Source organism: Macrobrachium rosenbergii, chromosome 13 (assembly GCF_040412425.1).
Source record: "Macrobrachium rosenbergii isolate ZJJX-2024 chromosome 13, ASM4041242v1, whole genome shotgun sequence".
NCBI classification, from domain to species: Eukaryota; Metazoa; Arthropoda; class Malacostraca; order Decapoda; family Palaemonidae; genus Macrobrachium; species Macrobrachium rosenbergii.
The window spans coordinates 46,408,096-46,420,834 of NC_089753.1; the positions used below are offsets into that span (position 1 = coordinate 46,408,096).

Sequence of the window (12,739 nt, forward strand, 5' to 3'; positions counted from 1 at the left end):
TCTAAAAGTGTAGGTATGAAATGAAAGTATGGTGTTAAGATGTGTTATTTGTTTCATACTGACATTAGGGAATGAACATGATAGTAGAGTAAGAAAAAAAGTGAATTACATAACAGGTGAAGCAAGGAACATAGAAATAGTATTGCAAAGAGTTGAGCCACCTTTCCCAATGTGGGTGACAAATGCAAGACAGAAAGTGAATTGATAGCACCATATACATGCAGCAAGATACATTGGAAGGGTGAGAATTGTAGAAATATGACAAATATATGGTAAAAAAAAAGTTGGCATAGTAAAAATATACATGAAAGTAGCATGGGTGGAAAAAATTTATAGTTGGTTTGGTTATATAAAAATAAATGAGAAGGGTAGTGTGAATAATTCAGAAGTTTTGAGTGAAACAGAGGGACACCATAATGTTTTGGGTAGATGGATTGAAGATGTACTATAACAGATCAGGTGCACAAGAATGCATGTTAAGATACAGGCAAGTTGTGTAGGGTGTTTAAGGAATCAGAGACACACATTTCTAATCTATAGGTATATATCAGTTGGCTGATGCTAAGAAATTTTCTGCATGTTTCATCCTTGGTTTAGCACTTAAATAGTGGACTTGTCAATGACCAGAGCCACCTTTTGTAATAGAAACTGCAAATGCTACATAAATATACTCATTATGTTTTTCATCTTCCACTATTATTCTTTCTTTCAGGAGTTGCAACCCAACAGATTGCCCAGCCATTAGATATTCGAAATCCAGGGACTTTTAGACCCATCAACGATGTCACATTCTTGGGGCACATTTCGGGGGCCCATGCACAAGCTCAGGTTCAGGCCCAAGCTCAGGCACAGGCCCAAGCTCAGGTTCAAGCTCAGCAAGCTCAAGCCCAGGTCCAACCCCAGGCAGTTCAGGCCCAAGCCCAGGTCCAGGCAGCTCAGGTTCAGGCCCAGGTGGCTCAGGCTCAAGCCCAGGTGGCTCAAGTTTCCAGCCAGCCAACTCAGGCTCAAGTCAAACCTAAAGTTCAGGGTCAAACTCAAACCCTCTTAAGCCATACAAGAGAAGATTCTCTCCCCAATAGATTAGACTCTTCCAAAGATACTGCTCGTCCTATTGTGAAGCCTCGCACACCAGTTATCGTTAGGCCGTTTGAAACCACACCAAGTGAACCTATTCAAGTTTCTCAAAATATTACAAAAATTAACAATGTGCCTCCAATAATTAAAAGTAGTAGTGAGAGTTTAACATCTCAACAAACTAAAGTCATAGTGGGAAGTGGGGAAGTTAACAATGTCACAGAAATTAAGAAAGAAGTAGTGAGTGATAGTAGGGGAGTGTGGCAACCTGTCCAGATGGATAAGACTAGTAGTAGTAGTAGCAGTAGTAGTTGCAGCCCTGTTCCTGCCGTGGTCACTACTAACAGTCAACCTTCACCAATTCCCAACCACATTCTACCTACACTGCCACCTGTTAAACGGATCCCAACGCCTCCACCTCCCCCTCCCCCTCCAGTGCCAGTACCAGAACCTGTGAGTCGCTTAGATATTGAAGAGCGACGGTTGCGTGAGCTACGTGAAGCAGGCTTGGAGGTTGAGGAGGCTGAGGAGGTGTTGCAGGAAGAGGCTGTGGCACCTCCTCGAGCTTTCACACTTGTTTGCACAAAAGGTCCACCTGCTCCATTAGATGACTCTCAGGAGGTCAGTCATTTTTAAAGCTTTTGTGTTAGTTTCCGTTCTTAGTATCGTTAAGAATACTTGCAGGTACTTAATACAGTAGGTTAGCATTTTGTCTTTTTCAAAAGTAGATTTGTTAAAAGTTAGATTTCTGGTAGTTTGATACATTGGTTGAAATTTTCTTCTTGCTGCTCTACAGAAAATGTCGTTCTTGGGAATGGTAGGCCTAACTACACATGCTCATGCACAAGAAAGTGAACTTAATCAGTGTGAAAGACGGGCGCAAGTGTTAAGTCCATTAGAGCCAACATCACTTCCAGCTTCACCAAAAGAATCTGAAAGTTTTTCAGAGGACCTTGTACCTCTGTTGGCTCCTGGTCATAGTTTACCAGCAGTAATGACATCCTCTGAGGAACTCTGTCTGGCTCATGAATATCCTCATAAAGCTCGATTCTTACATCATTTGGGGCTGCAACCTCAACATTCTTTACACCGGCAACAAGGTAGGTTGCAACTCGTTCAACTCAGTTGAAGTTCAGATGTAAATTGATTTGTATTGGTGCAGTAAAATTTTCCCCTGACAAACTTGTTTTTAGTTAAAAAAAATTCTAAATCTTAAAAGTTTGATTTCATTCTATGAAAAAAAATTGGTATACAGAAAAAAGGTTGATGTAGGCATGGTAACTAGCACTTTGTAGATACTGTAAGTAATAATATTGAAAGAAATTACAAAAATTTGGAGAGGTTACTTTTAACTTTGGTGGTATTGTAGCTTCTCCTACTACTGCAAATAGGTAGATACAGTACGTTTTTAGCCGAAATTAATACTGGAAACTATTTTGGAAGAGCTAGATTGCTTGCATGAGTTTTGAATTTACCTTGTATGGCAAACATGTTAAAAATTTTGAAAAAGGACTTTCTATCAGTAGAAGGAACTCTATGATATCTTGAAGTTAAACTAATTTGTGCAATATTTTAGTTAGAGCTTACTTGGTTCTTATCATACAAAATTTATGAGTACTGTAATGATTGATGTATTATCCCCGTAATATGTGCAGGAATGCATGTAAGTGACAGTTAGTAATCCTTTTGTAACAGTTAGTTTTAACAAAAATGTTTTAAATTACAAGGGTATTTTCTAAAGGATAATGCTAACATGATTCAAAATAGATCTTCAAGATCATTGATTTGAAGTAATTTGCCTGCTGCCCTTGAATCAGCATATGGACTGAGGGTGTAAGTTGATACAATTTTTGTATAATTTTTCTTTCATTTACCTCAAATTTTAATTAAGTAATAATTCTTATGTGTACAATTGTATTCCAAATATGCATAGAAAGTGTTATGAAACAGCTTATTTCATCAACAGAAGTAGAGGCAGTATGGCAGTTAGTGGTGCAAGAAAGGTTGCGAAGATATCGCCAGGAAAGTTCAGACCCGCTGGCAGTTCGTGTCTGTGAAGCCCTGGAACAGCTGTTAGCAGCTAACATACATCACCAGCCATCACATCCGCCAAACAGTTCTCTTTCAGTACCCTTGCTCAAAGTTGCAGCATCGCCACCTGCTTCTGTACATACGTCCTCTTCATCAGTATCAGCTGTAACCACTGCCACCACAACAACAACTGTTGCTACTACATCTACAGTTGCTACCACTGCAACAGTAGCCACAACAACAACAGTAGCAGCGACCACCTCCATCGTAGCTTCCACTAAAGCTACAACAATTACAACGTCTGCTCACAGCACAATTCCCTCTGGTTTGACAACAAAAGTAAGTAAACTGTTTAACTTTTTTTATGTTTTGTTGTGACTTGTTAAATCTCTTTTACCAAATATTTTAGATTTAGTATAGATATATAGCATTCCAAAATGGGCAATAAATGTACAATACGTAAACATTAACATTGAGGTAATGTTTTGGTCATAGCCCATTTCATATGAAGATAAATTAGGTATTGCATAGTTTTATAATGTATTTGCCTTTCAGGTAAATTTGAAAATTTATCAAATCTTTGTAGATTAATACACTATTCAGGGAAGCCATGATGATTTACAATTTTGAAAACTTACGTAGTTGTTCATTTAAGGGAGGAAAACTATAGTTCTCCGGTGGTTTAAGTTCACACAGTACATCTCACAAGTATTGTTTTTTATGGACTCTTTGAGTTTACTGGAAAAGGTAAATTTGGATAAAGCCAATTTTAGGTTTCATCACAGGTTTTGCATCTGAGTGGCTCTTCAAGTTATTAGTTAGCTGCACAGAAAAAACTAGCATAGAAGTAATTTGCCATGTTCAGAAATTTGTAGATTGGTAATAATGATTAAAGCAACAGTCTGTGAAGGTTATTACTAAAGACAGAAACAATGTAATTCTCTAAACAGATGATTTATTTAATTACTGCAGGAGAGTACGGCTTATCACATACATAAATTAGTGGAGGAAGAGTGTAGCAACAATAATTATGATAGAGTGAAGAGCATTTTTAATCCTAAGGATAATTATTGAATACCACATACAATACTTATCATCATCAGAAACAAATATTTCAGCTAATATATATCCTAGGATTGTGCTCTATATTTATTATAACTTCATAAGTTTTATGCTCAGTTTTTTTCCATGTTCACACTAATATACATGACAGGTTATCTTTAGATAATATCTAACAACACACACTATTAAAAGAATAAATTCTTGTAATTTTTTCGTATCGTATCCCAATGATTCAAAAATAATACTGCAGATTCTGTAATACTGTTAAATGTCTCCTTGCCTTGTAATGTTACATTACATCCTATTATATCCCTTAAACTTTAAAATCATATTTTCATACCATCTCAGGTTGTATCCAGTAGAAGTACCAAAATGCCAATGAAGGAGTCTATGTTTATAGCAGCTGGGCTCCCAGAAGAAGATCCACTTATGATGGGACTTCAGGGTGTGGATACAGTCATCGAACATTTCATAAAGAATGCACAAGGTATGGTATATACAGATTTTTCAGTGACTCTTAGACTCCACAATAAGTACTGCATTGATTTTTGCCTCATGTTTCGTTTCATTAAATATGACTAACTGATACAGTATTCTTAGTATCATGGAAAGAACAATAATTTAAAAGGTAGTACTTGAAGTAACAGCAGTTTCCTGCAGTGATTTGTAAGCATAAGTATGACACTTCCCATGACAGTGCATTAAGTGAGAAATTTCCAGATGTATAATGTGCCTCTTCTCCAGTCCTGGATTTACTGTATTTGCAAATTGCTATTGTGGAACTACATCTGCCAAACCCCAAGTTGACAGATATATGGAAAATTTTATATAAAAAAAAAAATAGACCTGCGACTGACACTAAATGTAACCTACTTTAATATATGTAAATAGAGGATATTTGATGATGAATAACTATCATACCTCACCTAGTCTTTCCCAAGCATTTGCAGTGTGTGTTATGAAGTTAGCCCTGGTTATACAGTTGGGTTGTGTTGTTACGAACACTCATGAAACGAGATATTGTAAAATTATGGATATGAGTTGTGTTCCAAGTAACAGTAAACCATCCAGTGAACTCAAGTGGACAATTTTTCCCCCACAAATACAATTGACCAATCTTTATTCCACACAATTTTGAATAAAATGTAAGTACTCTAAAAAATGAAATTAAGAAAATTTGCACTTTGTTCAACATTGATGATTACAATTCATCTCAAGTACCATTAAGGTAGCCGGTCCCATTTTTTTTACGAAGTTCTTCACTGTCCTGTGAAGGCTTGCATTTTGGAACAAGATTATATTTTTTATTGTTTGATGCTATTAATACTGCCTTGGTCCAGAACTTGCCTCAAAATTAGAGACAAGTTCAGATTTCTTCTCTTAAAGACAAAGTTTGCCCACGTAATGGTAGTGGTGCACAAGGAAAGTAAGCACCTTTCCTCTTTACACCAGTGACCCCCTGAACTTTACCCTTATCCACAGTCAATTTGGAAAAATGCCATGGCAGTGGACTCCATGGCCCCTGACTATGAAAGCAAAAGAGAAGTGCCTGCTTGTTGCAGTATTTCCAGGGGAGTCCAGCTGTAGGGGAGTAGTCTTGGTCTTCCAAGACATAAAACCACCCTTATCTTCAATCAGTTTGGAAAAGGCCATGGTGGACTCCATAGTCCCTGACTATGAAAGCAGGAGAGAAGTGCTTGCTTGTTGCAGTCTTTCCAGGGGAGTCCAGCTGTAGGGGAGTAGTCTTAGTCTTCCAGATTTGCTGGACAGTATAAGGAAATTTGTGACCCAGATGTCAGACCATTCACCTGGCCCAAAGTAACATGAGAAAGCTGGGACCACAGAAACCTGACTGATTTTCTTGCTTCATGAGTGCACCTGTGGGTGAGCTCTGTTGACATGATCAGGGCCAGGTGTAGAGCTGTGGAAATCTCCCCAAGATTATTAGGCTCATGTATAAGCATAATCAGTCTCCTGAAAGTGCTGCTTCAACCTGGCTTGTTGAGGTTATGGAGGTGTGCCTGGTCCCATTAGCTCTTCAACAGCACAAGCAGACACCTCTCCTGGGAAAGAGGTAGACATACCTGCTTGCTCTTTCAGCTGTAGTATGCAACCAATACCAGGGTACGGGGGAAAACACCTTGGGCTGCAGAAAACCCATACTTGGAATGGCGTTCCAAGCAGTAGTCACCTGACCCCATGTGGATCCCTACAATCGGTGGCAGCCAAGCTAGAGGAGGGTCTAGGTGAGCGGGCATGTGCACAACGCAGCATGCATAACCCCAAGCAGGGAGTGGAGTGATCATGAGCAGTTCCTATTTGTGGATCAGGGCCAAGCCAAGCAAGTAGGAGGCGCTGGCTCAACCAAGCATGTTTCTTATGAAACGGTTCGAAGGGCCAGAAGCTGCCCTCACGCCCAAGACAGAGCAGGCTAGGACGGGATACTGAAAACGCTCAGTAAAACTCTTGCCAGCCTGGACAAGTAGCTAATTGGCCAATTGAAGGTGCTCAAGTGCCACCATCTCCCAGAGACTGGGAATAGCACTAACTTGAAGCCCTGTGGGACTTCTTGTGAGAGGCCTTCTTGGACTTACCCTTCTTCATCCTCTAGCTGGGGGAGGGTGAAGATGAGGATAAGGAGTTCAAAGACAGCACTTGCACTTCTGCCCTTTTCTAGCTTGAGTCTTATACTCCTTGACGACAGGTCGAGGCAGGAATTGTCATCATGGCTGCAGCTAAAAAAAGAACATTGTAAACCTTCTTGGCAGTGGCAGCAACAGCAATGACAGCATGAGCAGTAACAGCAGAATCCTCTGTTTTAGCTAAGGCTAAGTGATTGAGGAACACTGTGAAAGATGGACTCCCTAGGATATTCAAAGAAGGCCCCATCTTCAACAGGTATGTAATCAAGTACGAATGCTTGCTCGGAACTTCAAGTGAATCAGTAGTAGATAGAGGCAAGGAGGGTACGTGGATCAAAGTCCCGCCAAGGGAGAGCTCACACAGGGAACCTGCCTTTTTGTCCTAGGAAAGAGCATGGTTAGTGTGCCCTTCCTTTCTCACACCCCCTCACCCTAACTGAGGGGGAGCGGTACACAAAGAAGGCAGGGGAAGAGAAATGGCAGGTGCGGGGAGAAATGAACTTAGTGGGGGGGAAGTATTCCTTCCTGAGGAAAATGCCAAATATTTCTTGTCTATTTTCTTCCTCCTGTCAAAACTCTCCCAATGAGAGGGAAGGCCAACCATGTTCCTACAGGAAACAAAGTACCTGTGTGAGTCAGCATCAGAAGAGATGTGAAGCACCCACACAAACACTCTTGCACCTCACATCTTTGTACTTGTTTTTCCTCTATAAGAAAAACGAAACTCACAAAGCAATTATACAAGAAAGAATACATAAGTTCAGTAGTGGCCCAGCAGAGAGTGAAGCAACACTTGTACACTACACCAGGCAACAGCCAAAGAAAACAAGTGCTTGGTGACCTCAAGTGAGTGAGGGGTATTCCCCACTTACCCAACCTGTAACAACTAGTTAACATTAACTACCTTTCTGACAGATTCAGCAACCTTCTCCAGTTCATGCTGAAGGTATCATCAGTATGGTATAACCGCTTCCCTCTTAGGCTTTGCTACTTCTTGATCCTGAAAGTCATACACTAGAACCTCTTACCTCTTCTATAGTCATTGTTGCTGGCCACTAACAGTGCCTATTAGTATACACAGAATGACTTGTTATAGTATGACAAATTTTAAATCAGTTTGTATTTTTCATAACTAACAAACCTGTGGTCTTAAGGGAAAATTCTCTAGTTCCTGCTGGAGCCCGGTTAAAAAATTACAAGGAATTTAGTGGCATTGGGAGTTAGCCATGATGGTGGTAAGGAGGAGGGGTAGCCGACCTGCCTTAACCCATCTCAGGTCCAACGTATCAGTTTCCTCTCGCCCAGGTAAAACATGAGGGGTGGCTTGAGGTGGGCAATAAGTTAAGACCACAGGTTTGTTAGTTATGAAAAATACAAATTGATTTAAAATTTGTCATTTGTTCATATACAGAACAAACCTTTGGTCTTAACATAAGGGAGACCCACTCTTGGAGGGTGGATAGAGAAAGCCTCAGAACCAACTGGAGATTCAGCTCACCTGGGACACTTCCTGGCCAAAGTAGGACATAGGAAGGAGTCATATTCCTCTGGACTGAAAAGTAAAAAGTACTTGACAGCCAGACATCTGGGTTAAGAGACAATGTTAACTCCTGCTACATTGTGTCTTGTAGGAAAATAAAGAACTTTTAACTGTTGGAGACAACAAAACTATGTTAGCCACCAACCTTGTTTGTTGTCATTTCCTCTCTCCCCTTGTAAGAGAGAGGAAGGGACTTGAGACTTGCTTCCATAATAGTTTATATTGTGTAGGAACAATTAAATGAAACCAATGGCAAGGTGCTCACTCACCTGTATCTGACCAGTTCCAGCGCATGATGGATAATTTCTCTCCACTGCCTGCTGGTAGAGGAGAAAAAAAGAAAGAGAAAGGAAGACCAGTCATCCCATTCACTCTCACTTTCAAACCAACATCTTAGGTAAGATACAAACTGTCCCACTAGGGGCACTGGATGAGCTACACAATCTGTTGAGCTGCCACCACTGAACCCAAGGAAAAAGTGTCCAAGGACCTGTGGGTAACATCCCGCAGATAGAAGGATGTGAAGGTGGTTTGGCTTAGCCATGTACAGTCGGGGAAATGATTCCTTTTACCCCCTGCATGCACTAGACGCTTAATGGCAACACCACTTGTGTTTATGTAGTAGAAACTGTTGAAAATATGAATGAATTCTCTGTCTCAAAGGCAAGCCTTATTGGTGGCGACGTTTCCTTACCTGTAAGTATATATTCACTTGATTATTTCAAAAGAAACAAAATGACATGACAAAGAAAAAAGTTTACGAACAAACTACAACGTGATTCATGGTTTTATACGTTATTTTTTTTTATTATATAAGATCTTGTATCAGAGGGAAATAACATAACGTAATATCAACATACGCTTGCGTTTGGCTTTTTAGACTGACGTAGGAAATAGAGGTGGAGGACGGGGGTTGGGGGGGCAGGAAGAGAGAGGAGTTGTTTGTAAGGTAGAGACGATGAACTGTTGAAGCATGTATAGCTTTGTTAACAATTTTTCCCCTAACTCTTAAACCTATTGAAGCTAGTTCTGATTTCCCATTGAAACGATAAATAATGTAGCTACAACGACTGGAATATTGTGTTAATTCTGTCAAACTTTATAATAAAAGTGTAGTTTTCTTATTCAATATCTTAACAGTGGTTTGCATTAGGATAAATTCAGTTATCGAATACCATAACCTTGACCAGTCCTGTTCAAATGTTTCTGAACACAGTTAGCTACATTAGAGTTCAAATATTTACATAGAATGTCAAATGAATGACTGGACGCAACAGAACGTCAATGAATGACTGGACGTAAGGTTGCCTCTGATTGGGTGATTACAGCCAGCTATTTTCCTTTGAATATCATCTGTTCTACGCTGAAAATTCCGTCAAGTTTGTGTAATTCAGTCAAACAGCAAAGGAAAAGTAGTTCTATCCTGAACAGCCAACTGTTCTGTATATCATTATCAAGAAATAATAAACATTTTTTGTGAGAATAAGGATGAATAAAATTATTAGAAATACTGAATTCCCAACAAGGACAGATATTTGAATTAATAAAAATTTCTTGAAATGTATTGGCGACCCTGACAGGAATTCTATTTTTAGACATACTTTGTAGCAGTAGTCTGATAACATTTTTTAGAGCTCATTCGTTGTGGCCAAGAATATAGGATGTATACCAAAGAAGGGCCAAGAGAGGTTGGCTAAGAACGAAGTTTCCTTTCCACCGACTGCTACTGAAATCACTCAGACAACTTTTCATATGGAGTTATTTTTACTACTAACAATCTTATTATGCCACAGTTTTAATCGTGATTTATCAGCCACTTACTGTTGCCAAACACTCTTTTACTTTCAAATTACACTTAGTTAATATTATTTATAGCATGGATACTGGGATATAGAATGCATATCCTCTTTGTTTACCATATACAAAAATTCTACAGTAGCCTGTATTAAAATGAGCTTTGTCTATCTTCATTGTTACACTCAAATTTCATATGGCTTTAGTTCTTGGCCAAGACAAAATAAATATCCTTTTAAATACAAAAAAATCATAAAACAATGTTATTCACGTAAACTATATACATATATGTACAAATGTATATATTTATATATTACATTATATATATATATATATATATATATATATATATATGTGTGTGTGTATATATATATATATATATATATATATATATATATATATATATATATATATATATATATATATATATATATATATATATATATATATATATATATATATATATATAATATATATATATATATATATATATAATTTTAACAATATATGTATATATATATATATATATATATATATATATATATATATATATATATATATATATATATATATATATATTGTTACGTGTGAGGGTCTTGGTTGATCATGTATTATTCAATTTACGTAATTCTTACGGCCCTGCAAACCAAGATTACACGTAACCTGCCACTTGAAGCCAAAAAGTTAACCTCAAAGACAGTCGTTAATTAGCCAAAGGTCGCCAGTTAAGGGTTATTAACCTTAACAAAGAATATTTGAGATGAATTTGATTTTAAACGCAACGGTTCTTCCAAACATTGGACGCGAGGCATACAAAAGCATCGAGATTTAACCTGATTTTGCTTACCCTAAATCCTAGGTATTTTACTGGAATAACGGGTTGAAGCTAACAATATAATAATTAGGCTTAATCTAGACTTTGTAAACACATATACCTAAGTGGTGGCTGAAGGAAGAAAACAAAGAAAAAATGTGAAATACAGAAAAGTACTAGTCAATCGACGAAGCTTCAACAAGAATCGGACTTACCGTGAATGTCGAAGTCGCAAAAAAACGAGGGACCTCAGGAGTCGTATTCTGGCAGTGTTCCCAATTCACTAATTAAGTTAGACGTAGGAGGAAAAGTAATAAGAACAAAGAATATCGTTCGGCACGCACGCAGCGTCACCCTGGTTCAGCGACCGCTGGAATCTCTCTGACCCGACCTCGCCGTTCCGCCAGGTGAGGGCTTATACCGCCTCGGCAATCCGACCTTGACAAAGGCATCGTCGAATGCATAGAATAAAGCTTAAGGGCCACCATAACTAGGGGTCATTGAGCGTAAACCCTCTCTGAGGCTTAGGTCCCTAATGCCCTAGCATATTTTGTTTACAAACTTTCCAGCCTATGCGGCGCCATTTGTCTGCTGCGGTGATTGTTATTTTTGAATTGCCTAGCCACCGGCGGGCAGAGATGTTCTCTGTCGAGGTGAATTGGCCTAATATTCCTACACCTAACTACATCGAGGGCGAACAGCAGTAATATTTATAAAAGCTCCCCCTTAAGAGGGCCTTCACTCCCTTTTCGGCGTGAAGGTCTATACTAACAAGCTGTTTCGCCTCTCGTAGGTTACTCTCCTTCCCTGAGCAGATTAGTCCTGGTTAGCCTACCTAGCTACAGAACTACCTAACCCTAGATAGGATATGAGCTATAATCACTACTTAACCTAATTCTAATAGTACTGGAAGGTGCTCACGGTTATTATAGGCTACCTCCTACAATCAAGATGTGTTTTAGACCTAGCCTAGTGGTACATTCTATGATATTCCCTAGCCTAACCTATCCTAACCCGACCGTAGCACCAACATAAGAGTTCATATTCTAACTAAATTACAACATGGTTTATGTTTAATACAATTAAAATTTACTAGTTAATTCATGAGGGTTGCCTCATATGATAAATGGGTGCCTCACTGAGGTCTTAGGCCATGCGTATCACGAGCATCGTGGCTCGTTTCACAATAGTTAAGATTACTGAAATTAGTTAGGCTACTTACATGATTACTGCGGCTCGGTGGTAAGTGGAAAGAACAAGGCTACTAAATTGATGTACTGTACTTTAAGGTGGCCTAGGCTAGGTACAAATAAAAGGAAGAGATCACACTGGCTACCTTCTCTGGGAGAGGGGCCAGGATCACTCTTAGATGTTAGGGCACTGTGCCGAGGGCACTAGTGCCAGGATGAGCGTATAGCTCGGCAACTACTGGGCTCTCTTCGCCCCTTCTTCTTCTTCTTCGGTTTCCTCCAAGGCCTATCAGTAGCTGGCCTAGCAGGTGATAAGAGCACCGACTCGGGACAGGCCAGAAGGGCTAGCGGGCGCGAAGTCAGGGCAACTGCAAAAGCTGCGGGAGGACTCCCTACTCTGGCTGCTGCGACAACCGGAGCGAGAGCGATCTCGACTTCTGCGTCCGAGGATGCCAGTTCCTGGTCTTCCAAGGAGGGGTACCATTTCGATCCTCCAGGGTTCATCCCTGATTCAAATTTTGCAAAGAAGAATCTTGCAAAGAAGAAGTTTCGGGTCCTGGAGGCTCTCCAGTCGCGATGATCAACTGCATGG

The 12,739-nt window shown here is 39.4% G+C and overlaps 1 protein-coding gene across 2 annotated transcripts in view; it reads left to right on the forward strand.

The window, feature by feature from the left end:
* Positions 1 to 12,739, forward strand: part of LOC136845268 (genetic suppressor element 1-like) — a 641,960-nt gene that overhangs the window by 609,555 nt on the left and 19,666 nt on the right. For both annotated transcript variants that reach the window (XM_067115412.1, XM_067115411.1), the window contains 4 exons: positions 713 to 1,695; positions 1,871 to 2,174; positions 3,041 to 3,444; positions 4,516 to 4,654. In XM_067115412.1, the coding sequence (XP_066971513.1) occupies positions 713 to 1,695; positions 1,871 to 2,174; positions 3,041 to 3,444; positions 4,516 to 4,654 (1,830 nt within the window). The remainder of the gene's footprint in view (positions 1 to 712; positions 1,696 to 1,870; positions 2,175 to 3,040; positions 3,445 to 4,515; positions 4,655 to 12,739) is intronic.